This window comes from Elephantulus edwardii, unplaced genomic scaffold (genome assembly GCF_000299155.1).
Source record: "Elephantulus edwardii isolate Elephantulus edwardi_28Jun2011 unplaced genomic scaffold, EleEdw1.0 scaffold00011, whole genome shotgun sequence".
Taxonomy (NCBI): domain Eukaryota; kingdom Metazoa; phylum Chordata; class Mammalia; order Macroscelidea; family Macroscelididae; genus Elephantulus; species Elephantulus edwardii.
The window spans coordinates 12951975-12977442 of NW_006399761.1; the positions used below are offsets into that span (position 1 = coordinate 12951975).

Below are 25468 nucleotides of genomic sequence, written 5' to 3' on the forward strand. Positions count from 1 at the left end.
AGACGGAGCCTCAGAATCCTTGCCTCCAAGGAGCCACCCGGTTTAACCCTTTCCAGGACAAATCTGTTTCTCCTAGCAGTCCATGGTATTCTCAATACTCTTCTCCAGCACCACAGCTCAAAGGCATCAATTCTCCTTCTATCCTTCTTGGTCATTGTCCACCTAGTGGGTGGAAATGTGTGAACATGGTCACGTGGTGCCTGGAGCGGTCACGATTGAAGGGGAAGGCAGGCTGAGTGTGTGCTGGCTGCAGCACCAGCATTTGGACAGAGCCCGGGCTGTGGCATGACCTTACCCGGCCAGGACTTGGGTGAGGGAGTTGGACCCATAGATCATCATTCAGGTTAGAAGCTCTGGGGCTTACTGCTCTTCAGAGCCTCACTCATGAGACGGGTTCTCACCAGATGACGCGTTTTCTGGCTGCTCCTGGCAGGGGAGGGGGTGTGGGGGCCTGTTGGGTTGTCGAGTTGTTTGCTGTCGAATTGCAACCAACACATAGCGTGAGTCCAGAAGTGAAGTGACGTGTTGGATGCCGTTGAGTCAGCTGCAGTTACAGTGACTGTGGGCAACAGATCTGAGCCTTCCTGTGTCCTGCCCAGTCCTCACCCTTGTGGGCAGACTTGAGCCCGCTCTTACCATCACTGGATCCATCCCGTCTTTGACCCCCAGCCTTTCCCAGCGGGATGCCCTCTCCTCCCCCCCAAAACTGGCCCTCTTGACAACCTGCCCACAGTATGTGAGACAGTGGCTGCACTCTCTCTGAGACAGATTTGTTTGTTCTTCTGACGGTCCATGGGATACTCAGTGCTCTTCTCCAGCACAGCTCATTCTTCTGTCCTCCTGAATCATTGGCCCGCTTTCAGAAGTAACCTTAAGAGGTGCCTTGGGGTCAGATCCTTCGTGAATAGCCTCAAACCCCAAGAATTCGGAAGAAATAATGGGGTTCTAGACGTGACTGTCCTGACTCTCGTGACAGTGTCCGAGGTGGGGAAGCACTGGTGTCCAGGTTCTAGAGACCCTCCAGGATTGAGAGGATGATTTGTGGTTGGGCTTTGGGGTTGTAATGTGGAAAAGAGATCGTTTTTTGGAAGGTGTGCTAAGGGCTTGTACCCCTTTGAGCGTTTATAAAGTACGCACGCGTTACCTCGCTCCATTCTCACAGTCCCATCCAGTGGGCCGCGGGGCATCTGCATGGTACAGAGACCCAGGCAGCTCTGCCCGAGACCTGCCCACGGCCACTGTTTCGTGAGTGCTACAAGGTGGACTCCAGCCTGTGTTCCTGTCTTGGGACTCCTTCCTTCTGAGAGGGTCCTAATAAAGAGAAAACCCTCCTTGGGGAAGCAAGCTGGGAGGAGACAGGCAGGAATTAATGCAACATAGATATTATTCTGATTCTTGTTCGTTGGGGGGAAAAGAATCACTGATACTCTCCTCAAAGCCCAAAGTTGCATGTGGAGGGAGAAGATTGGGGACTTAGTATGAAATTAATTGGACTGTTGTCTTTTATTACAGAAAATTTTAGAATCAGCAGTTCCCAACTTGACCCTGGATTAAGTAGATGGCATTTTGGTTTTATGGAGCAGAAATCTTTTTTTTATTTACATTAAAAGGTAGTAAGCCAGTGTGTCCTTTGCCCTGCTATATCGATAGCAGCTGCTGACTTTCCTGTTTCCTCTTCGTCTGACGGGAGGGGTCTGCAAGCATTTTAAATTTCCACTGAAATGCCAGTGAGTCTTCCTTCTGCTCAGTAGTCCAGATGTAGATTACTTTCTGCAGCTGGAAACCACGTTAGCTGTCACCGTGCTAAGAGTTCTCGTGTTGTAGAAGTAAAAAACTCAGTGAGTGGCTGTTGAGGCCCTGCAGCGGGCATGTGGCAGGTCTGGGCCTGGAACCCACCTTGCCTGACTCCCAGGTGGGTACAGTCCACAGCCGTCGCTGAGCTGCCGGCTCAGGGGCCTTCAGGGTTGCTTTGGACACTATAGAGAATCAGGGGGAGCAGAAGTGACAAGGTCGACCAGGGTGGCTGCACCCTAAGGGCCTCCCCAGGCACCCTCTATGTTGTTGTGACATTCTGCGGAATACCTCTCTTAGTGACCCTGTGAACAGTTGACCTGAAGCTTGTCCAATCCAGTGCCGTCCTCATTCTGTGATACACTTGAGCCCATTGTTCCCAGCACTGTGTCAATCGATCTGGTTTAGGGTGTTCCTCTCTTCCTCTGACCCTCTGCCTTTCCAAGCATGATGTCTCTTTCCAAAGACTGGCCCCTCCGAACAGCGTGCCCCGTGTGAGATGAAGCTTCATCTCCTTACCGCTAAGGAGCACCCTTCCTGCACCTTCTCCAGGACACACTTGTCCTTTTGGCCATCCATGGTATATTCTGGAAACTTCTCCAACACCACAGCTCAAAGACATCGATTCTTCTATTCAGTCATTTTTGTCCATTGTCCAACTTTCAGATGCATAGCAAGTAATGAAAAAGATCATGGCTTGAATCAGGTACACCTTAATCTTTAAACTGATGTTATTGCTCATCAGAACATTGGAACAGCCCTGACAGCAGATTACCCAGTGCAGTGCAGCTTTTGAGTTTTTGACAGTTGTGCCAAGATTGTTGATTGTGGTTTTTCCCTCCGTAGGAATCTTTTTCTCTCTCTCTAGAAGGAGCCAGATTGTCTCAGAAAACATTGGTTTTCTCTTTTCCATCTCTGTTGTTTGTGCTGCTCTCAAATCTGTTCCAATTCAGGCCCTGGCCACATAAACCACTCTGTTATAATAATTACTCCATACTCTTGCATCTCCTGATCACAGCAGGGTGTAGCTGACTCGATTGGGCTTGAGGTTGGGCTGAGTGCTGGGACTGAAACCGTCTAGATCACCGGTTTCTCCCCAGGACTGAGTTTACCTGAGGCTCTGGCTTCCAGAGAGCTCAGTCCTGCTCTGTCAGGTCCAGAACTGATTATTTGACCCCACAGCCCTCAGTGTGCCTTTGGAATAAAAAGGGATGGTTCTCAGATTGGGGAGAGCTTGGGAAGGATTCAAGACTGGAAAGGGGGTGGCCAGAGAGACCTTGGAAGGGGAACAGGAAAGGTGTCTTCAGAACACGGAGCACAGGCCACGGCGTGGGAGGGAAAGGGGAGCTTGTGAAAGGATTTCGAGGAGATCAGGGAGAATAGGCGTTTCCTCCTTGAGGCTCTGCCTCTGTGCCTGTAAGACACACACCTCCCCTTTGGTCCTTAGTCAGACCCTGGTATCGATCCAGGACCCCCTCATTAATGGCATTCCCAGCACTTCCGTCAGAAACGACATCCAGGACAGACATGCACATGTTGCTGTGGCAACAGGCCGGTGTCATCCCTGGAATCTGACGATAATTAATGGAGGCAGGGGCGGGGTGGGGGGAGCTGAATTAACCGCTCTTCAGGCAAAGGCAAAGCCAGTGTTGATTACCCAGCCGTGTGCCCCTCCCCCGGCCTTCGGGTTTCCTCTTCTCTATTGTTATCTCTTCTTCCTTTTCTGAAGATGAAATGCGGTCTGTAAAAATAGCTTTTGCGAGAAACGAGAGCCGTTCCCCAGATGGCACCTGAATCTCCTGTTTCCTTTCCCTTGGATGTGTCCCTCCCCCTGTCCTCTCCTCTGGGCAGTCACCGTGGTTGAAGAATGGATTCTGGAATCCTAATGCAGGGCACACTGGGGTTACTTCATCGCGCTAAATGACTCTGTCTAGAAAATGATGATTATAATATAAGCAACTATATTATTCTTATACTACAGGGTTATTGTGAGGTTTAAATGTGGTAATATATGTAAATCCTTCAGCAGATGTTGGGTTAACCCAAGGTCATCATAGTTGATTTTTTTTAAATAAACAACAGCTAAGAGTTGTTAAATCTTGAGAGCTGGGTAGTTTATTCGGCCAGGGTTTCTTTTTAGTGTGTAGGGCTGTGACATTCATTACTAACGTTGCTTAAAAACAATGTCTTGTAAATTCTGCTTACAAAGTGTATCCAAGTGTTGGGCCTTAACCACTTTAGAAGCCCTCTCCTGAGCAGACAGGGAGCTCTGGTAGCCTAATGGGTAGGGAGTTGCACTTCCCAGCCTCTGAACACCTGGTGGGGGTGGGGGTGAGCTCTCAGTTAGACTCAGAGACAAGAAGTTTGTGTTTTTAGTTCTCTGAAGCAAATAAGCAGAAGGCTTGAGAGTTGGTGTGTTGTTCTTGTGTTGCGCCGTTGAGTCAGAGCCAAACTTTTGGAGGCAGTTAATCACACAGGAGGAGACTGCCTGCCTGTCTTTCTCCCAACAAGCAGGTGGTTGATCGGAACCACATGCCTTTAGGACCCCGGAGCAGCTCCGTACCACTAGTCTTAATTCTCCCTGTTGGGTGTTGTTGAGCTGACACTGAATCCCATGGACTTCCAAAAGAACAGAGCGAGATGTCTGAGAAACTGCAGCCAAGAATGTTCCTGGGAGACAGAGCTGGTGAAGCTTTGCCTCACACTTTGGGCATGTTGTTAGGAGAGCCTCTTCCCTGGAAAGAAACACCATGCTTGGAAAGGTGGATGGTCAGCGAGAGAGGAAGCTCAGCGAGATGGATTGATTGTCTGTGGCAGTGGACTCAGACGTGCTGAGGTTGGTCAGGCTGGTGCAGGGTGGTAGGACGGGGCTCAGGTCTGTTCACAGGTTCTCTGAGTCGTACTGGACTCCACAGTGGACTCAGACGTGCTGAGGTTGGTCAGGCTGGTGCAGGGTAGGACAGGGCTCAGGTCTATTCACAGAGTCGATGACACCTCCCACCAGCACAGGGACCTCAGTACAACAGATCCTTCTGCCACATCCTTCACCATCTTCACAACCTCTGCGGTCACCCAGCTGGTGCTGCGGTCACTGTGTGTGTCCTTCTCTTTTTCACTGACCCTCTACTCTTCCAAGCATAATGTCCTTCTTTCTCCCCTGATAACGTGCCCAAAATATGTGAGATGAAGTCCCATGACCCTCGCTCCCAAGGAGCATCCTTGCTGTACTCCTTATAAGACAGATTGATCTGTTTCTTGGCTTTCCGTGCCATACTCAATATTCTTTGTCAGCACTACAATTCAGAGGCATCACTTCTTCTTTGATCTTCCTTATCCAGTGTCCAACTTTGATTGCATGTAAGGCAGTTAAAAATTCCCTGACTTAGGTCAGGTACACTTCTTAAAGTGATAACCCAGCTCTCCAGCACTTTAAAGGAATCCTTTGAGGTACAGTTGCCCATTACAGTAGCCTTATGCGTTGACAACTCTACTACAACATTATTTTCACGTATTTATTCTTTTACTTTGAAAGGCATTAATATTCACGAATCTCATTGCCTTTGAGTTGGGATGGCTTGTCCCTCCGTGGGGTCTGAAGCTGTAAATCACACAGAAGGACACTGTCCATCTCTCTCTCTGGGACCCGCTGGTGAATTCTAACAGCCAGAGAGGCACAGCCTTCGGGTTGGCCGTATACCTCCCTGGGGGCTAATGTTGGATTTATGTTTTTAATTAAAAAAATTGAGAATTCAAAACTAGTTCCATTTAGCTATGTGGGACATGATAGGATCTGTTATTTATTATGCTGAGTGATAATAATTATATAAAAAATCACGTCTGTGAGGAAGGGAGAAGATAGTTAGCCATAAAATAGAAAAGAGTAGGTTCAACTTAAAAATCTAGACCTTTGGATTCTGTACTTTGACATCAGCCCTCCCTTTTTCAGAGATACACTGGGTGGGCAGCCCTTTATGGCTGAGGTCACTGGGCTGGAAACCTTTATACTGCCTCTTCTCTGAACAGAAGAGACCCCGTTTATTTTATTTTTTAATTTTATATTAGTTTGCTTACAAAGTTTGTGTATATTGCGTTTCACACAGTCCTTCATTCACACTGTTCATCTAATCGTTCATATTCGTTATATTTTATAAAATTAATCAACCAACTAGGGAAAATAACTTGTTTAATTGAAAAAAATTTTAAATAATCTTTTTGTGTGAGGAAATGAATCATAATAATGAGGAACAGCTGGCATGTAAAGAACTTTTTCTTTCTTTTTTTCTTTTTTAAAGAGAGTATAACCTTTACATATAAGGACCTTCCCTTCTTGGAGCCTCACTTCCTCAGAGACAGAGCATGTGGGCCTGCTCTTTTTGTAGGAGAGAACAAAGTAAAAAAAAACCAAGATAGCACTAAGAAAGGATAAACTTTAAATGGCCAAATGCTACCCAAGTTGCCTTCCTTTCCACTTAACAGATAACTCTGGTCCTTAGTTACAGAGGGGCGGAAGAGGACAGGAGTCTGGTGGCCAGATCCCTGCAGGTCTAACTTGAAGGTGTCCAGGGGACACCGTGCCTGGCCGCCTCCCCTCCTGAGACTGGCTCTTGGCACATACCCGAACCAAATCCATCCACTGGCGGTCAGAGTGTGAATGCTCTGTGCCCAGAACCAAGCCAGAGGCCACCAGGATGAGAACAGAAATGTAAACCAACCTCCCTTCCTGCTCTCAAAGCCCCCCGTCTGGTTGGAAGTGATAGGAGCACCACGTGAAACAGCAGAAACTCAAGACAGGACACAGTAGGGTTCTCCGTCAAAGGGAAGGGGACCTGTGAGAAGGGCAGCAGTTGGGGTGTCCCCCAGGAGGCAGGGTGTACCTGCTGAGGGGATGTGTGGGTGGGGAGAGGGCCCAGGTTGGCAGAAGGGGGTGAGACTGGCAGAGTCAGGAGCTGTGTGCGTCCCTCTGTGGGACAGAGCTCCTGAAGGATGAGCTGGGGTCAGCCCTGCACAGCCTCCGATGGAGCGGGGAGGACTCACAGGTCGGTCAGGGGCAGGGAGCGTGAGCTTGCTCTGGGCAGTGGACACCCCTAAAGATCATGTGTACGGAAGCTCTGGAGGTTTTAGGGGTGAACAGCTGTGCTGTCAACACACCAGCAATGACCGAAACATCTCTTTCTGTCTATGTATACACAGTAATAGGTAAACCCAGAGATTAGCCAGCACCTGGGTTACAGAGTGCTCTTGATCTTTTTCTTACACAAAGGAGCTCTGGTGAATGAACACTTATATGGAGGAGTGAAAAAGATAGCTTTTTGCTTCCCCCCTTCTTTAAGAACAAAGGTACAGTCCCTCAAATTAATAAGCTGAAATATTCTTCTGGTATATTTCATGCACAGTTTGAGGGGAGAGCTTCTTTGCTTTGTCAAATGGATCAGGTCAGTTCTTGACCTTAGTATTATTAAGTGCATGGAGACCACCTCCTTTACAGATTTAATCACTGTGGAAGAAGAAAAAGGAAAAAAAAAGTGGGGAGAGGGTAAAGGGTTGTGGGAAGAGAGGGCAGCCCAGGCTGTTGAAATTTTAGAAACTGGCAAATAACCTTTTTTGTAAAATCTTTTAAGTTCAAAATGTAGAGAGGGCTCTTTCGACTATGCTTTTTGAATCCAAAGCTGCTGCCAATTAAATGCTAATAAAGGATTTCTACAGTTTAAAAAAAATGAACAAAGGTACATGTGTAAACCAGTATAATTTTTTAAAAATAAAACAAAAGAACAGGGTACATAGATCAAAACATGCCATTGTTGGGCTTTAAAAATGTCACAAATGAACCAAAAACTAGGCAGTGAAGCTAAAAAGTATGTGTCCAAAATAGAGATAGAGAAAGGCTATATCATATATCATCTTTTTTATGAAAGAAGTTAGTGGGATAATGTCTCATAATAACCATATGCTCAGTAGTTAGTATTTTCTGTTATAAGTGATTTTTAAATAAAATTTTATTGCATGTAGATAAGATGGAGCTCTTGGTGGCCTAGTTCCAAGAAGCTGTGCAGAAATCCCAAAAGCACCTGATTCAAGGCCACCAACCTGCTCTGTGGGAGAAGGTTGGGCGATCTCTTCCCATGCGATTAATTGCTTCTGAAAACCCGCCGGAGGGTCGGCTATGGGTCGGTTCCGACTCTGTGGATTAGGGAACTCTTCATGGCCATCAAGCCGGAACCAACTCATTGCTGACCCTCCAGTGGGCTTTCAGAGGCTGTAAATCACGTCGGAGGAGACTGCCCACTTCCCTCAGAGCCACGAGGATTTCAGCCACCTCCCTTTGGGTTGGCAGCACAGCGCCTTACCCACAAGGCCACCTCCTCTACATAGATAATACTTTGTTTTGTTTATTTTATGCCTCTTTTGAATCTTGAAGTAATTGAGTGGAAAGAATTGAGTGAAATAATTGAGTTGGTAGTTCACATAAAAATTTTGAGCTCACCATAGGAGACCATCCAAACCAGCAGGTGGTTTGACACTTAAAGCAACGAGAAAATGCTCACAGGTGTCCACCAAAGCTCTTCAGAAAGAGAAGTGACTATTCCCGCAGAACGCCGGAATATTTTAGTCAGTGTAGATTCTTTTTCCCACCCAGCTTCCCATTCATGTCACTGTTTGTCGGTTGCTGGCTTTCACTTTAAACAAGGCTCTCAAAAGTGCCCCATTCCCACCCTGGAAAGAATAAGGGTTTCCGTTTTGAGCCTGTTAGTGGCGTCGTTGGCGTCAGTGAGCACCCAGCTCGTGGGTGGTTTTGTGTGAGGGGGAGGGCGCTGCATTGGAGGGCAGTGGGGGTGCCGGGTCTTCCTCGCCCCGTGAGCTGAGCTCTTCCCCGTCTGCTCTCTCCCTAGCCCAAGCCCACCAAGGGCCGGATGCGCATCCACTGTCTGGAGAATGTGGACAAGGCCCTGCAGTTCCTGAAGGAGCAGAGAGTGCACCTGGAGAACATGGGGTCCCACGACATCGTGGACGGGAACCACCGGCTGACCCTCGGCCTCATCTGGACCATCATCCTGCGCTTCCAGGTGAGGACCGAGGCCGGGTGCTGAGCTTGCGTCATCCGGTGTGTGCCGAGTGTCCCCTCCCTCCCTCCTGAGTGAACTCAGACCCGTGGACGTGGGGGGCTCCAGGGTCCCCAACAGCTTGGTGTGCCCTGGTAGTCTTGTGGATTCAGCTAGGACTCAGTGGTACAGAGGTGTCCAGGCTGCATCCCACCACTGGCTCCTGGACAGCTGGTCCCTGGGACTAGCCTTCAGGAGCCGCGTGTGAGGATGTGGCTGATGCTGGGGTGCCGGCACCAGTTGTGGACCTCACCACACCAGAACCGACTTTGAGTGGAGGCCCTCGGAGCTGTGGCCCCGTGTGGCTTCATTTCCCTTCTCATGCTTCTTTTTAAGTAGGGAAGCAAAGTGCAGGAGGCTATGCTCAAGTTGAAGGTGACTTTATGGGTTGGTTGTTCTTAGGGGAAAGGTTCTACTTTTATGGGACTTCTTAAAGCCAGAAGGTGTTCTCAAGGTCCTGGCGTTCGAGCCCTTGATTTTACAGAGAAAGTGAGGGTCAGAAGTCAGGCTTTTCTCTTCATTCTGCAGCCAGTTAGAGCTGGAGCAAGTAGGAGAAGTTAGGCACCTCCTGGATTCTGTGGCCAGTTAGAGCTGAGGCTAGTACCTCAGTCCTGTAGGAGAAGTTAGGCAGAGCTCCAAGTTCTGCAGCCAGTTAGAGCAGGGGAGAGTACCTCTGACCTTGTGGGGGAAGTTAGGCACCTGCCTGGGTCCTGCAGCCAGTTAGAGCTGGGGTGAATGCCTCTGACCAATGGGAACCAGTCCTCAGGGATGTGATGAAAATCCACCTGGATTTTCAGGTTCTTTCTCCATTTACCTGTTTCATGCTCTTCAGTTAAAATTTGAACTGCAGGACAAACTTCTTACCATGGTGTCAGGTTACTGTGCAAACAGGTGTCCTAACAGCCCTGTCTCCTGGGTGACGCCTCCTCTGGGCCCCTCCTTCCTGTCCTGCCTTTTGGCTAAAGGTCTGATCCATTTTTCTAGGTAAATAACAGACTCACCTTCCAAAAAAGGAGAAAGCAGATTCCCAATATAACTCAGTTTCTTTATTATAACTCTGAAACCTGCCTAAACTCATCCACTTACCTTCTCACTGCTTCTGGGATACTGTTTGTGTTTATGCTTCGTGGAGTTTGTAGGGGGCAGAGAGAAGCAGTGGGGTGAGCCAACACCAAACTAGACAAAGAAACAGCCCCCCTGAAGGTGAGGTTTCAAGCCTGTCTGGTCATGACTCTCTGAGAAAGCTTTTTAATAATTCAGGAGCCCAGATCCCAGCCCAGCCTAACCCAGTGGGTCTAAGGAGGGCGTCACTGTTAATAATGATGTCATTAATGGAATTGGTCATAACAGTTAGTGGCTTTGTTTATTTGACAAGCAAGACTTGTTCATTACTGTCATTTGGTCCCTAAATGATGTAAAAATTGAGCAGGATACCTTGAACTTCACTAGTTAGTGCGATTGAGTCCTTTCCTGCCTCAGACTGAAACGAGCAGGGTTCTCCCGGAGCCACTCCCCAGGTTTCTGGCCGGGAAAGTTGTGACTCTTACTGCCCTTGGTCGTTGCTAATCAGAGCGTGGAAGGCCATCCAATCGGGCCTCTGGGCAGCGGGCAGCACCGTGTCGGCGGGCGTGGCACACGCACAGCCCCTTCCAGAATTCTCAGCACAAATTGGGTTGAGTCATTGGCTAATTAAGCTCCCAGCCGCTTGCTTTTTTCCGGAGGTTCAACCTGTAAACGCGGATGGTGACTTTCTCCTCGGCTCTGAGGCTGGGCGCCCCGGCTGCTGGTGCGTGCCCTGCAGTGCTGGTGTCTGGCATGACTCAGCTTCCTCCCGCGGCTTGATTAAGTCATCACTTGTCCAGCAAATACGTATTGATTAAACAGCAGCCGCAGCCCTACTCACCGAGGGCCTCTTGTGTGACACTCCCCACGTCTACCCGGATCTGCGGCCTGTCTCATCTGTTCCCTGTATGTGTGCGTGCGTGTGTACACACACACACACACTCTCTCTCTCTCTCTCTCTCTCTCATTTCTCTGTTTATCCATTCATTCTACCTGGATCTGCGGCCTGTCTCATCTGTTCCCTGTATGTGTGCATGCGTGTGTACACACTCTCTCTCTCTCTCTCACTCATTCATTTCTCTGTTTATCCATTCATTCTACTCGGATCTGCGGCCTGTCTCATCTGTTCCCTGTATGTGTGTGTGCACGTGTGTACACACACACACACACACACACACGTACACACACGTTCATTTCTCTGTTTATCCATTCATTCTCCCCACATCTACCCGGATCTGCAGCCTATCTCATCTGTTCCCTGCATGTGTGTGTGCATGTACACACACACACACACACACACACACACTCTTTCTTTCATTCATTCATTCATTCATTCATTCATTCATTCATTCCTCTGTTTATCCATTCATGCTCCCCACAGACCTGGCATCTGCGGCCTATCTCATCTGTTCCCTGCATATGTGTGTGTGCATACACACACACACACTCTCTCTCTCTCACTCTCTCTCTCTCACTCTCACTCTCCCCCCTCTGTTTATCCATTCATGCTCCCCACAGCTACCTGGCAGGATCTACCATATACCTTAGTAACCAAACCCAAAGCTGTCCATCATGACTGGTGGTGACCCACAGCTTTTTTGCTGTTCGCCCTTTTGAAGAGTATGGAGATGACATCAGAAAGTGAAGTGGAGTCTGGTGTGTTTACCTCCTCCATACAGGGGGCTGGCTCTAAGGTGTCACCCTTCACCACACAGAAGAGTCGGCAGGTGCCATGAGCCGTGCTCTAGTCTCCCTACCCCGCCCCTTGAGTGAGGGTTCTTTTTTGCTCATTTACTTTCTGTTCCTGAGCTAGCGATCCTAAGACTAGAGTCGGGGGTTCATTCAGACTCACACCTCACGTTCTCACCACAGTGCAAAAGGGAGAATTAGGTTAAAAAAAAAAAAAGAAAAGAAAAAAGTCGGTTTTTTTTTCAACCCACACGTGTTTTCCTTGGTTTAAAAGCTTTTGGATCTTCGTTTTGTGTATGTTACACTCCATCTGGTTTTTCTCCTGGAACCTTCTCAGGACTATTTGTGAATTGAGCAGAGAGAGGTTTGACGGGGGCAGGGCTGTTTGGGGAGGTCAGGGCTGACGAGGGAGGGTGCCATCGTCCACCCACACCCCACATTTTACTGTGAGTTAGGAGTGCCCCAGAGTGTCTGACCAAAGTCTCAGAACTGGTGACTCCTGAGCTCTAGTAATGAACGTTTTACTCTGCGTTCAGCACACCGTAGTCTTAATCACATTCAAGCTCATGCTGGTGCTGAATGATAACCCCCGTGTCGTTCAGACGGGACAGCTGGGGCCCTGCCCGAGGTCACGTGGGAGGTGGAGGACCCGGGACTGAGACCCAGGCAGTAGATGAGGGTGGGTGTCTGCTTCATGTTGAAAACACCACTGAGGAGCTTGGGGACGCAGGCCACTGGAGCTCCACGTTCAAGTGCAATGATCTCGGAGAGTTTGGGTCCTCTTTCAGGAAAGGTGCACCATAGAATCATCGTTGAAGGGCACACGTTTGTTTGGAAGGGGTTTGCTTGAGATTCCAAGTACACCGTAAACCCTAGTGCCTGCAGTGTTGACAAGATGGCCATCACAGAGGCCGGAATGGCTCGTAACCGGCGCCGTGAGGTCATGCTGGCCTTATGGAGAGCCTGGGCGCTTTTAGCGGACAGCCACTGACTTACGGGGGTGGCTCTCCTTGACCCAGGAGCGGGTCGTCTTGTCCCCAGGGCTGGGTTTTGATGTCAAGCTCCCTGTTTGCATACGTGTACACCTCTTCTGCAGTGGCTCTTGCTAGAATCCCACCCGTCCATTCATGTGACGATTCTTTCTAAATCTTAGATCCAGGATATCAGCGTGGAGACTGAAGACAACAAAGAGAAGAAATCCGCCAAGGACGCGTTGCTGTTGTGGTGCCAGATGAAGACAGCTGGGTGAGTGAGGGCGGACAGGGCATTGGGCCGGGGCCTCCAGGACGGAGGAGGTGGCCAGCCAGCACTTCCAAGGTGCTGACAGGTGTCTTTCTCGTTGGCCCTGCTGAGAAGTCTTGTTAACACGTAAGCAGTCAGTCTGTGACGTTTCAGGCAGCTTGCAGACGGGGCGGGGGGAGTTCTGATTGATGCTCTGGACCTGTCGCAGCTCCACAGTCATTTTCTCTTTACTCAAGAAGCTCCAGAGATGGGTCTGGCTTGCATTGTAAAATCCTCGTAGCGTTTAGAGAGCTCTGGTGGCTTTAGTGGTGAGGAATTGTGCTGTGAACCTAACGGTGCATGGTTCAACTCCACCGGCTGCTCTGTGGGAGAAAGATGGGCAGTCTCTTCCCGTGTGATTTAACCCCAGCGGCCTCTGAAGACCCGCCAGGGGTGGTCAGCGATGAGCCCGTTCCAACTCTACGATGTACAACAACAGCAGTTGTTGTTGTTTGGTGCCGTCGAGTCGTAGACGACTCATACCGACCCTGTGAATGAATGGCCTGAGCACTGTTCGTACATAGAGTTTCCGGAGGCAAGCCATTTTGGAAGTGGATGCCGCTCCTGCTTCCAGGCTTGATTTAGTCGGGAAGCTCCAGCCAACACTGTCCACCATGGGTACCCATTACCACGATTGGCACATCACTGTCACAGGCTTCAGCATCACAGCAACCACGAGTTACCTCTGTACAGCAACGCACAGACCAGTGCTATACCACCTAGAAGAATGTTTGACAGGAAGACAATTTGAACCTGGCCCGAGGGCCGCAGATGCATATGCTTGGTAGCATAGCTTCCTTTCCACTAGGCCAGCGTAGTTCTCTCTCTTTGCATTTAAAAATGTCATCTCACATACTTTGGGCATGTTGTCGGGCAGCGTCAGGTTGGAAAAGGATGTCGTGCTGGGAAGGGTGGAGGGTCAAAAAAGAACCTTAATAAGATGCATTGACACTGATTGTAGCAGTGGGCCTGAGTGTATCAGAGACGGTGAGGATGGTACAGAGAAGACGTGGCTCAGAGCTGTCGTTCGTAGGTTCGCTCTCAGGCCTAGTTGCCTCATGGGCACTTAACAAGTAATGTTTTTAGAATCATGCCCATAGTGTCTACATACACACACCTCGTGCTCTGTCTCTCCTCTGTGCTTTCTCTTTTCCTTTCCACACACATGTGTGTACACACACGCGCGCGCGCGCACACACACACACACACTGGGAGTTCTCTCTTCTCTTTCCTCTAGCCTTTGGAAATTTTGCTCAGAAGATTCTTTATATATTATGTGTCATCATTTTCCTTCTCACTGACATTTCAGTCAAGCTGTTTTCACAGACCTGCATGCGTTTTGACAGCCCCTGAGATTACAGGGGCTTGGCCAGTGCTCTGCAGTTACAGACCTCCTTGGCTGAGAGTCCTGCAGCTGCTCAGTGTTTATCGAGAGCTGGAGTCTTGCTGTTGACACTGCTCATTCCAGAGGTGGCCGTATAGCGCATGATCAGGGTGGGTGGACTGAGAGCAGAGAGAAGCCCCTTAGGGGCTTGGGACCTGGGAAGAGCTTATGGCCCCATGGAAGAGTACGCTGTAGACCAGCCGAGTGATTACTGTACGTTTTAAGCAGAGGCAAGATCTTTCAGGGAGAGAGCCACTTTACAAAATTTTCTTGACGTAAGTTTCCTGAGGAAAAGGAAAATTGATTGTCACGTGGGCAGGTGAACCTAGCATCTCCTGTCCTAAGTTCACATCGACATGGTATCTCAGTGGCCGTAGGGTCCTGATGTCATTGGTGGGGTAAAGTCAGACCTCAGAGTTCTGCCGTGTGGTCCTTTCTCCTAACTGAGGACAGGTGTTAGTTCTTGGGAAATATTTTCCATCTTTTATCTGATTTGACGCCCTGGCTGGAAGAGCGTTTGGATTTTTACCGCAGACTGTTGTTGAGCGGTGTTTGCACCAATTGGTTTGTCCTCATTGATAATATCTTAAGATTTTTAAAATGCTTTAAAAAAACACGTTTTCCCACTGCATTTAGCAGCCTTTGTTGTTTTTTTGTTGTTGGTGGTGTTTTTTTGTTGTTCTTTTTACCATGTTTGGTAATTGTGTTGCTTTTCTCTTGTCCTTGGCAGGTACCCCAATGTCAACATTCACAATTTCACCACCAGCTGGAGGGACGGCATGGCCTTCAATGCACTGATCCACAAACACAGGTAAATCCTTGGAAAGCACGCGGATCTCTCGGGCAAAAGCTACGTTTCCCCGCGGCACATGTGGGCGGCTTGGGTTCCCCAGGCGCTTCCTTCAGTGTCACACCGCAGTAGATCTCCACATTCTACAAGAGAGAGAGAGTTGGAAGAATGTGGTTTTCTTCCCAACACAGTGACCCGGCTCCCTCTTGCCTTCATTCTGATTAAACATTTTGGATAAGCTTTGAAATGTTCATTCAAATCCATGTTTCGTTGTTTGATAAATGACCACACTAGAGGTTTCCTCCCGTATGTGGTAACTTTAATGAGTTTTGGAGGAATAAGCACGCCTTGCTGGTCCCAAGATTTGATTTTCAAACTCCCGGTTTTGTTGTGCTCTGCTGTTCCACGCAGACCTGACCTGATCGACTTCGACAAACTGAAGAAGTCCAATGCGCACTACAACCTGCAGAACGCCTTCAACCTGGCGGAGCAGCACCTCGGCCTCACCAAGCTGCTGGATCCCGAAGGTGAGGACCTAGGTGGATGTGGGAGACGGAGCGTCACCATCTTTCACATCAGGTGGTCAGGACAGGATCTGTTTGCTGTCCACTTACTTGTATTTGTGGAGCCTGCTTCAGGAGTTATCAGACAGAGAGGAACTTAAACGTGAGTTGTAGAAAAATAATGTCAGGATTTGTGCAAAGAGCCCTGTTGGTCTGGACTCAGTGAATGAGTCAGATTTCAGTCGGATAGTTGCTCCAGCGGGGAAGACGTGCCAGGCAGAGCAATGTGCCTGAGTAAAGGTGTGGAACCAGGAACGATGAAGGCATGCTCGTTGGGTGACATTCACCCAGGAGTGGCGAGGAGGTTGGTTGAGAACGAGTGGATGGAGGCACGGAGTCTTGTTAGGATGCTGTGTGGTGTTTGTTTACATAAGGGGAAAGAGTGTCAAAGAGGGCAGTGTGTGGTGGGGGAAGGGAGGGAACATTCATCATCACTGCCCAAGGCTGCTTCCTGAACACACGGTACCTGTTCTGTGTGTGGAACTCATCCTCTCTCCCTCTCTGCTCTGGGGGTCCCTGCAGAAGGACCCCAAAGACTGGCTGCAAAGGCATCTAGCTGGTCCCCCCGTGGAGCCGTCCCCCATCACAGCTCCCTGGATTCATCAAGTCCTTGTTCTTCCTGTCAGCCTGAGCTGTCACACCACAGGAACTTCTTCTAGTCTTGAGAAACATCTAAAATATAAAAGGATTCCCCCCCACCCCATAGTACCAGAACTTTCTAGATTCCCAGAGCTGTGAGCACATAGTAGAGAGAGAAAGAAACATGTGAATGGAAGTCTGAAGATTTTGAATGTAAATATAGAACAGGAAGTTTAATTCCCCAAGGGCAGGTAGAGGTCACGAGGCTGCCAAGCAGACTTCTTGCTGTTTTCCAGTGCCTCAGATGCACTGATAAATGTCCCCTACAGGAAGCAGGGATATAATTGGCTCTGTGCACCCCACTTCAGTGATTCTTCAGTATAAATAGAAAGCTGAAATTCCTTGGGTTGTGATAAGGCTCCACCCATAATCCCAGTCTTTCCATGGGAGGGAGTTTTCCTGTTCTCCTAAAAAACTCTTTGTGTTTTTCATAAAGAACCGTTTGCTCTTTTCCCCAGTCATGCCATTGTGATGTGCTTCAAAAATACTTCCTCAGTAGTTAATTTTCCTAATCCTCACCCAGTCTGAAGTGGAATTGCTGTTCCATGAATCTGTCATAAGACAAAGACTTTAAAAAAGCTGATGTCACCTACCCTGGGGCTTTGATCTGCCTCCTTAGTTGCCCTTTGCACTAAAACTCCAAGAGCACCAGTTAAAATGGGCTTGAAGACAAGTTAAAAAGAACAGAGTTTTGCCTGTTTATTCCCTCTCTGGCAGCTTGGCATTTTGTGTTTATTAAACTGCACACAAGACCGGAATGTCCCCCTGGCCTTCCTCCAGTTCTCTGTCCTTGGAGGACACGTTGGAGGGTTGAGCAGACAGCAGAGGTGACCCCCACAAGCCTGGGGCAGGAACAGTAGCTGTGGGTCTGGTCCACAGCTGTTGGCTGCCTGCTGAGCCCAGACAAGGGTGTCTCAGCCCTCCGCCCTGGTGTGCTGGCTTTTAAAGAAAGCGAAGTCGTGCTGCCCCACACCTAGCTGTCAGGAAGATGGAACTGAAGGCATGGATGTGAATGTATACTGAGAAAAAACCTGAGACATGTATCTATATCTGTAGTGTGTCCTGGAGGGGATGAAACCAGGCTGCTCCTTGGAGGCAAGCATTTTGAAACTCCATCTCACCTGCTTTGGGCATGTTACCAGGGGGACCAGTCGTTGGAGAAGGCCATCATGCTTGGAGAGATGGAGGGACAGCGCAAGAGAGGAAAACCCTGGATGAGATGGATAAATTCAGTGACTGGCGGTGGAGGCAGAGACTGTGAGGTTGGCTTAGGTTAAGGCAGAGTTCAGACCTATTGCTCGTAGGTTCACAACTAGTAGTCACTTCACCCGCACATAACAATAACAACATATGTAGTTACACAGTAAGAGAGCTCCTCTCGGTCCCTCCTCAACCTATGCTGAGTTGAGTATCTCACTCAATATTGCCTTACCGAGACACTTTACTATTTTAATTACTCTTTCCTAAAACTCAGTATTTATAGAAAGTTTTCAGTATTTATAAAAAGAATTTACTTTACCATTTATTATTATTAACCATTTATTATTATTTACCATTGAGGATAGAAGGAGAATTGATGCTTTTGAGCTGTGGTGCTGGAGAAGAGTGTTCAGTGTACCATGAGCAGCTAAGAAAACAAACAGATTCATCCTGGAGAGGGTTAGACCGGGCTGCTCCTTGGAGGCAAGGATTCTGAGGCTTTGTCTGACATATTTTGGACAGACCAGTCCTTAGAGAAGGACATCATGCTTGGGAGGGTAGAGGGACAGCGCAGAAGAGGAAGGCCCTCTATGAGGTGGATTGATTTGATGACTGGGGCAATCGAGATGACTGTGTCTGAGACAATGAGATTGGCACAGGACAGAGCAGAGTTTAGAGCTGTTGTACAAAGGGTCGCTATGTGTTGCAAGTGATTCGACGGCACATAACAACAACAAATCAGTATTTGTAGAACTCAGTATTTCTAAAAATCAGTATTTATAGAAAGTCCATCGTCTGGAATAAGCCAGGAACCTCTGTTTTTTTTTTTTTTAAAGCCTATTATTTCTCATTATAAATTTCATCTTTGCCTTAAGGGGTAGCAAACATTACATATGATGTTACAGACCTGTTTTAATACAAACTTTAAATATTATACCTCCTAAAAGCCACTGCGGCAGTGAAGAAGAGTTGGCCAGGCTTGGCCTTTTCTCAGATGCAGCTATGACCCCACTTGGGGGTCAGCGAGGGTGTTTCTGTCAGAAGGTCAGCGGGAGCCTGCTTGGTGCTCTTCTTCCTCTCTCTGTCTAACATTTCATAGTGACATCCCACCTGTTACCATACCAGCTTTATTAGCAAAGCAAATAGCATTTCAGTCCACGTTAGCAAGCGTTTTAGGAAAAGGAATCCACGGCCCTGTTCTGAACGTCTTGAGATCAGCAAACGATGCCACGTGCAAGTTTGTCCACAGTCCTCTTGTGGGTGCACCGTGTCCTGGCCCAGAGGCTTTGGAGGACAAGGGCTGCTTGTGTTAAGCATCCACGTTTTGAAAGCCAGCACCCCCAGGGGCTTGGGATGCTGGGTGGCACTGAGACTCATGAGACAGGGTTCCTACCCTGAGACTTGGTCTTCCGAGGCCCATAATCATGCTGATGTTGATACTTCCCGTGGTCTTGCTCTCTCGCGGGAGTAGCGTGGTGTGTTTTCTCCTTTCCCGCGTGCCTGGGCTCCTAGATAAAGGAGTCTGTCTCTTAAGACTTCTGTGATTAGCGTGTGATCAAAGACTCTGAGGTCGTTTCCCGATCACTGTCCTCCTCATAACTGCACTGATGGCGGAAGGCGCACAGATGCAAGCGGTGAGGCCTCTGGCCTGGCCTGGGTGCCCTGGGCCGGCCTCAACGTGAACCGTTTGCTGAAGGTGTCTTCGCTCTGTTACAGACATCAGCGTGGATCATCCCGATGAGAAGTCTATCATCACTTACGTGGTCACGTACTATCACTACTTTTCCAAGATGAAGGCCTTGGCCGTTGAAGGGAAGCGAATAGGAAAGGTGAGCCCACGCTGGTCGTGTCAGTCACGAGACGTAATTGAGGTTCATGTCTTAGTGTCCAGTCACTGAGCGCTTTGCTCTCGAACATACACTCCAGTCTTACCACCTTCAACCCTCCAAACATCAGGGCACGAGGGCGTGGGGGAGGTGGCATCCGTGGGACCTCAGAAGCCTCGGCCAGAGGGTCCCAAGATGTGGGAGTAGTGGCCAGAATGCTTCATATCTCACGTCTGTCCTCAAGCTTGGCAGAAACGTGGGTGTTAAGTCAGTGAATTGGCAGGGGTCACTGGCATGGAATCTCTCCAGCTGTGGGTAAAAGGCCTTCGTGTGTGTGGTTACCCAGTGTTCACCAGCTATATTTTAAAAACCCGTTTACATCACAATGGGGGAATCCCTAAACATTCTTGGGATAAGCTTGCCCCAAAGGGAGGCCTTTTTGTTGCTAGAGGTGTTTTGGAGGTTGGGCACTAGGAGTTTTCCAGAATTTTAAACTCATTCTCTGAGGGTTGGGAGGTTTCAGGGCCAATGACACTTGACTGAAACTGTCCTTGTTCACAAACAAGAACCGAGTGCCTTGTTAGCAACTCCAGTCCTTGAGTTAAAAAGCTTGTGCCGACTCGGCCAGGACCATCTGTCTCAGCATCAGTCATGAAGTGAGGCCCGTGCTCTGAGAGAGCTGGAATCTTGTTTTCCTTAAAATAACATTAACCATCTTGCTTTCCACCCCGTTTTCCTAACCTCTGTTGACAGGTGCTTGACAATGCAATCGAAACCGAGAAGATGATTGAGAAGTACGAGTCCCTCGCCTCCGACCTGCTCGAGTGGATCGAACAAACCATCATTATCTTGAACAATCGCAAATTTGCCAATTCCCTGGTCGGGGTTCAGCAGCAGCTCCAGGCGTTCAACACCTACCGCACTGTGGAAAAACCACCCAAGTAAGCTTTGGGTCGGGACGGGACAGGGGCCAGTCCACCGCTGCCAGTCTGTCTCCTGAACCCGCTGCACAGAGCTCATCTCTGGAACTGACCCCACGTGGGCACCTCTCGTCCTTTCTCATTGGCCCACTGTCTCCTGAATATATTGTGCACTGTGCTCTATCTGAGCCTTTTCTAGTTTAAATGTTCTCTGACATTCAGGATAAGAGAGAATTCTAGCACGTGACACTGTCCCCAGATCCTTATCCGAGACCCGTGTCCCTGGTGGGTTTTAGAATTCTGATTGTCCTGGGTCTTAGAAAGGGGGTTGTCAGCTGCCATGGAGTCAACCTGACCTCACAGAACAGCTGGTGCCCTGTACGGATTTCAAGGCTGTGGTCTTAGAAGCCGACCACCAAGTCTTCCGCTGGCTGCCTTCCACCCGCCAGCCTTCCACCCAGCAGCTGAGGTCAAGCTGTTGGGCAGCCCCCTATACTCCTGTTTAGGAGGTCATAGGGCACACATGCTTTAGATTATAACATCCCTATGGCTCTGGTGGTCTCATAGGCATTGGCCACCTAGTCCACCTCGTCCAGAGGGTGCTGAGCTGGTAAATACTCCAAAGGCCCCGCCTCTCTGGTTGTCGGAACCCACCAGCTGCTCCACAGAAGAAAATAAGATAGTCTCCTCTCATGTGATTTACAGCTACAGAAATCCAGCAGAGGGTTCAGCTGTGGGCTGTTCCGGCTCAGCTGCAGTGAGAGAAAGAGATACTGTGTGTCTGAGACAGTAACCCGTCTTCAAGCCCATGAACACTGCCGTAGCCAGATGTGTAAAAGTAGTCACATTTAATATAAGAGATACTGTGGGTCTGAGACAGTAACCCGTCTTCAAGCCCATGAACACTGCCGTAGCCAGATGTGTAAAAGTAGTCACATTTAATATAAGAGATACTGTGGGTCTGAGACAGTAACCCGTCGTCAAGCCCATGAACACTGCTGTAGCCAAAGGTGTAAAAATTGTCACATTTAATATGAGACATGTGGGTCTGAGACAGTAACCCATCGTCAAGCCCATGAACACTGCTGTAGCCAGATGTGTAAAAATAGTCACATTTTGTGGAAGAAAAACAGTAGATAAAGACCAGATCATTCAGATGGGGCTTTGTGGCCAAGGAGCTGAGTCACTAAAAAATGTGATTTTTATTTTTTTATTTTTCAATGAAAAGATAATCCAAAAGGAGGGTGTGACCTGTTATTCACTGCTGTCCCAAAGCCATCCCCTCTCTGAACACTGTTCAGCTGTAGATTCCTTGGTGAGGTCTCCGAAGCCCATTAAAGAAGCCCGTTGGGTGATCTTGTGTAATAACACCGGTTGGGCGCATTCGGCCTCGCCCTGGGTGAAGTGAGTTCGTTGCCCAGGGCTTGGGGCTTACGCTGTGATGGGGGTTACTAATGAGAGCATTGTGAGCCCTTCACACTGTCTGATAGAAACCTCAGCAGCAACAAGCACTTAACCGCACAAGAAGTTCCAGTTTGAGGTTCCTGATGCCCAGTCACTAAGCCATTGTAGTCTCTAACATGCATCTCACAGAAATCAGACCAGAGATAAATGGCTTTTGAAACTGCATGACTGTGCAGAATAGTTTTGGGGTGAATTTTTTTCTTTCTTTTTCTTCCTCGTCTTTAGAAGAAGAAAACAAATGAATTTTCCCCCTTGATGGAACCAAAACCCCAGGAACTAATGTTGATGTTGGTTTTCCTCTGTGTTTAGATTTACCGAGAAGGGGAACTTGGAAGTGTTGCTCTTCACCATTCAGAGCAAGATGAGGGCCAACAACCAGAAGGTCTATATGCCCCGGGAGGGGAAGCTCATCTCCGACATAAACAAGGTACAGCCCGAAAGGCTGAGAGCGCTCTTAAGCTCCGTCCTTGGGCCTGGCTGGCAATGAGAGCAGGGGGGTTGGATAGGTTAAACCGCCAACAGCTTTCGCTCGGGCCTTGGAGAACGACCAGTGAACACTTGGGGTTGATATCTGGGATTGACTGATTATGCTCCGGGAGGTTGGGGGTCATCCATACCTCGGGCTGTTTACTTTACTGTTGCTGGCATCTACCCCTCATCCATCCGGAGCAGTGCACTCAAACATCATCATTTTGTAGACAACGCAGTGCCTCCTTTTCACGTGTAGAGTCTCTGAAGGTTATGGGTTTGGGGTTTGGGCTCCTCCTGTCAGTGAAGCTGTGGACACTACAGTTCCCATCGTAGACTCTGCTGTCTGCAGTCACAGAATGGCATGGGCAGGCACCGTTTCCAGCTTGAAACTTGCAGCCTGGAATATGGGGGTCGTTGATATACACTTAGGTGCTTTTGTGTGTAATGTTAGCACTGTGTCTCACTTTTTTTTTTTTTGCTTTTTTATTGAGATGTAAGACTAAGACTATATTTGTAGGAGTAAGTTTTAGGTTTGGAAGCAGGAGTGGTAGCATCCACTTCCAAAATATCTTGCCGCCAGAAACTAGGAACTTGGAGAAATGATGAAAGTTATGCGTGTTCAGGTCTTTTGTTCATAGGGTCGCTATGAGTCATGTATGACTCGACAGCACTTAACAATAACAACATAGAGAACTCTGTTGGCCTACTGAATAGAAAGTTATGCCACCAAGCCAAAGGTTGGTTATTTTAATCTGCGGCCCTCAGGCCTGGTTTTAAATTTTTTTGGTCAAACATTCTTCTCCGTGGTATAGCACTGGTCTGTCTATTTGCTGTACAGAGGTAACTCGTGGTTGCTGTGATGCTAAACACTGCGACACTGATGTGCCAAACGTGATAATGGTTACCCATGGTGGACAGTGTTTGTTGGAGCTTCCTGATTAAAACAAGCTTGGAAGCAGGAGTGGTATCCATTTCCAAAATGGCTTGCCTCCGGAAACTCTATGAGCCTGGAGAAATGAAAGTTATACATGTGTTCAGGTCTTTTGTTCATAGGGTTGCTATGAGTTGTCTATGACTCGATAGCACTTAACAAGTTTTATGTGGACAAAATTAATGCCAGAATATGTGAATATAAAATGAGCAACATTGGGTGGGAGGAATGAGATCTTCATAGTCTGACTTCTTTCCAAGAAAAAATCATTTATCTTTTTTATATGACCAACACTATCTAAGATTAATGGCTTCATTTCCTCTCTTTATTTAGCAAGAAATTTATCTCTCTCTCTCTTTTTTCTTTTTCTTTTTTTTTTTTTTTTTTTTGGGTAATAGTACTCCAAAGACAAAATTGTTTGTTTTCCAAAACCTTTAGACTTAGATAAGAGAGACTGTTCCCTTGAAATGAAACTCGGATAATTTCTCCCCTCTCAAGAGTTAAGAGTCTGTGAGGGTGGGAAGGGATCTTTCTTTGAAGTCGTTGGATCTTTTTTTGAAAACTCCCAGCTCCTGAATGTGGCTGAAGCGGGTTCCCCGAACAGGGCGGGTAACATGGTTCCTTTTCTCCCCTGCAGGCCTGGGAGCGACTGGAAAAGGCGGAACACGAGCGAGAACTGGCCCTGCGGAACGAGCTCATCAGACAGGAGAAACTGGAACAGCTCGCCCGCAGATTTGACCGCAAGGCAGCTATGAGGGAGACCTGGCTGAGTGAGAACCAGCGCCTGGTGTCCCAGGTACTGCTCTCGGCTTCACTGGAGAGACTTTCAGGGCCTTCTAGAAACACAGACACGGGCCGCAGGAGCCACTGCTCGGTCCAGACGGTCCAGGAACGCGGACTTCTCATCGTCCGCCCCCAGTCAGTGTCTTCAGGTCCCTGGGAGATGGCCTGCCAGCCTCCTTGTCCACCTCAGAGGCTGTTCCTAAGCTCTAGTGCCCGTTGTCTTCTGTTTAACTTTTTAGGGCTTTGGAGGCAGCTCAGGCATAGCTGGCTGATGGTCCTGTGAGTGGGTGTGACCCAGTCACACTCAGAAATGCCTGTTAAATAGAATTAGACTCTCCCTCGGTCTCCGCTCTCCTGCCACAGGGAGGCATCTGGCTGGTGGGAGAGTGAGAGAGGCTCTCGTGCCCGCTAGGTGTGACGTACAACCTCACCAGGTGCAGTCTCTTCACTCACGTGCTCTAACGAGGGGCTCACCCCTCTCTGCAAACTGGAGGGGTTTCTGTATGGCTTTAGGAAGGTCCTCTGAGCTCAGGTGTTGGTATTTCAAGGGTCACACATGAAAAACTGGAGGGTCAGCAGAGGACAGGAAGACCCCCAATGAGATGGAGTGACACGGCGACCTCAGCAGTGAGGTCTGGCATGTCAGAGACGGTGAGGATGGCACAGGATAGGCCAGGATTCCGCCGTTGACAGAGTCGCTTTGAGTTGTCCCCGACAGCCCCTAACTTCAGGGAAGTCCATCCCAGTGGTGTATAACGTGTCAGGTTTACTAACCGACTGGTCAGCAGTCCCAAGTCCAGCCGCGGCTCCACGAGAGGAGGATAGGCGCTGTCCTCTCATAGAGGTTGACGGTTTGGAGATCGGACGGAGGGCCGGGGGAGGCAGAAGACCCCGCACTTAAGCGTCAGGCTGCTGATGCACAGACTGGCTGTGGGAACCCACTCCGCTGGGTGCTCCTTGGATGGAGATTCTCCATCCTTGACTCTTCCAGCCTCAGCAGACGGTCTTTCTACTGTTGCACGTGGCTTACGTTTTCCTCCCCTCCCTCTGTCGTTTTCTCCTTTCCTCCCACTTACCTGCAGGACAACTTTGGGTTCGACCTTCCCGCCGTCGAGGCCGCCACCAAGAAGCACGAGGCCATCGAGACAGACATCGCGGCGTACGAGGAGCGCGTGCAGGCAGTGGTGGCCGTGGCCAGGGAGCTGGAGGCGGAGAACTACCATGACATCAAGCGCGTGACGGCGAGGAAGGACAACGTGCTGCGGCTCTGGGAGTACCTGCTGGAGCTGCTGCGGGCACGGCGGCAGCGCCTGGAGATGAACCTGGGCCTGCAGAAGATATTCCAGGAGATGCTCTACATTATGGACTGGATGGACGAGATGAAGGTAAAATGCCAGCCCTGGAGAGGGGCCCACGCTGGGCCCCATCCGCTGGCCCCACCACATCCTGCTGTCTAACTCCCCGCCCCCAAGGCCAGACGAGCGCCCCTAACTCCCTACCCCTCAAGGCCAGACGGGCGCCCCTAACTCCCCGTCCCTCAAGGCCAGACAGGCGCCCCTAACTCCCTGCCCCTCAAG

General features: G+C 49.1%; 1 protein-coding gene across 3 annotated transcripts in view; it reads left to right on the plus strand.

Annotated features, from left to right (window-relative positions):
- The window catches only part of SPTBN1 (spectrin, beta, non-erythrocytic 1), a 166285-nt gene that overhangs the window by 94131 nt on the left and 46686 nt on the right, over positions 1-25468 (plus strand). For all 3 annotated transcript variants that reach the window (XM_006880924.1, XM_006880923.1, XM_006880925.1), the window contains exons 3-11: positions 8679-8852; positions 12793-12884; positions 15035-15115; positions 15506-15621; positions 19213-19325; positions 20076-20263; positions 22016-22133; positions 23746-23904; positions 24974-25276. In XM_006880924.1, coding sequence (XP_006880986.1) covers positions 8679-8852; positions 12793-12884; positions 15035-15115; positions 15506-15621; positions 19213-19325; positions 20076-20263; positions 22016-22133; positions 23746-23904; positions 24974-25276 — 1344 coding nt within the window. The remainder of the gene's footprint in view (positions 1-8678; positions 8853-12792; positions 12885-15034; positions 15116-15505; positions 15622-19212; positions 19326-20075; positions 20264-22015; positions 22134-23745; positions 23905-24973; positions 25277-25468) is intronic.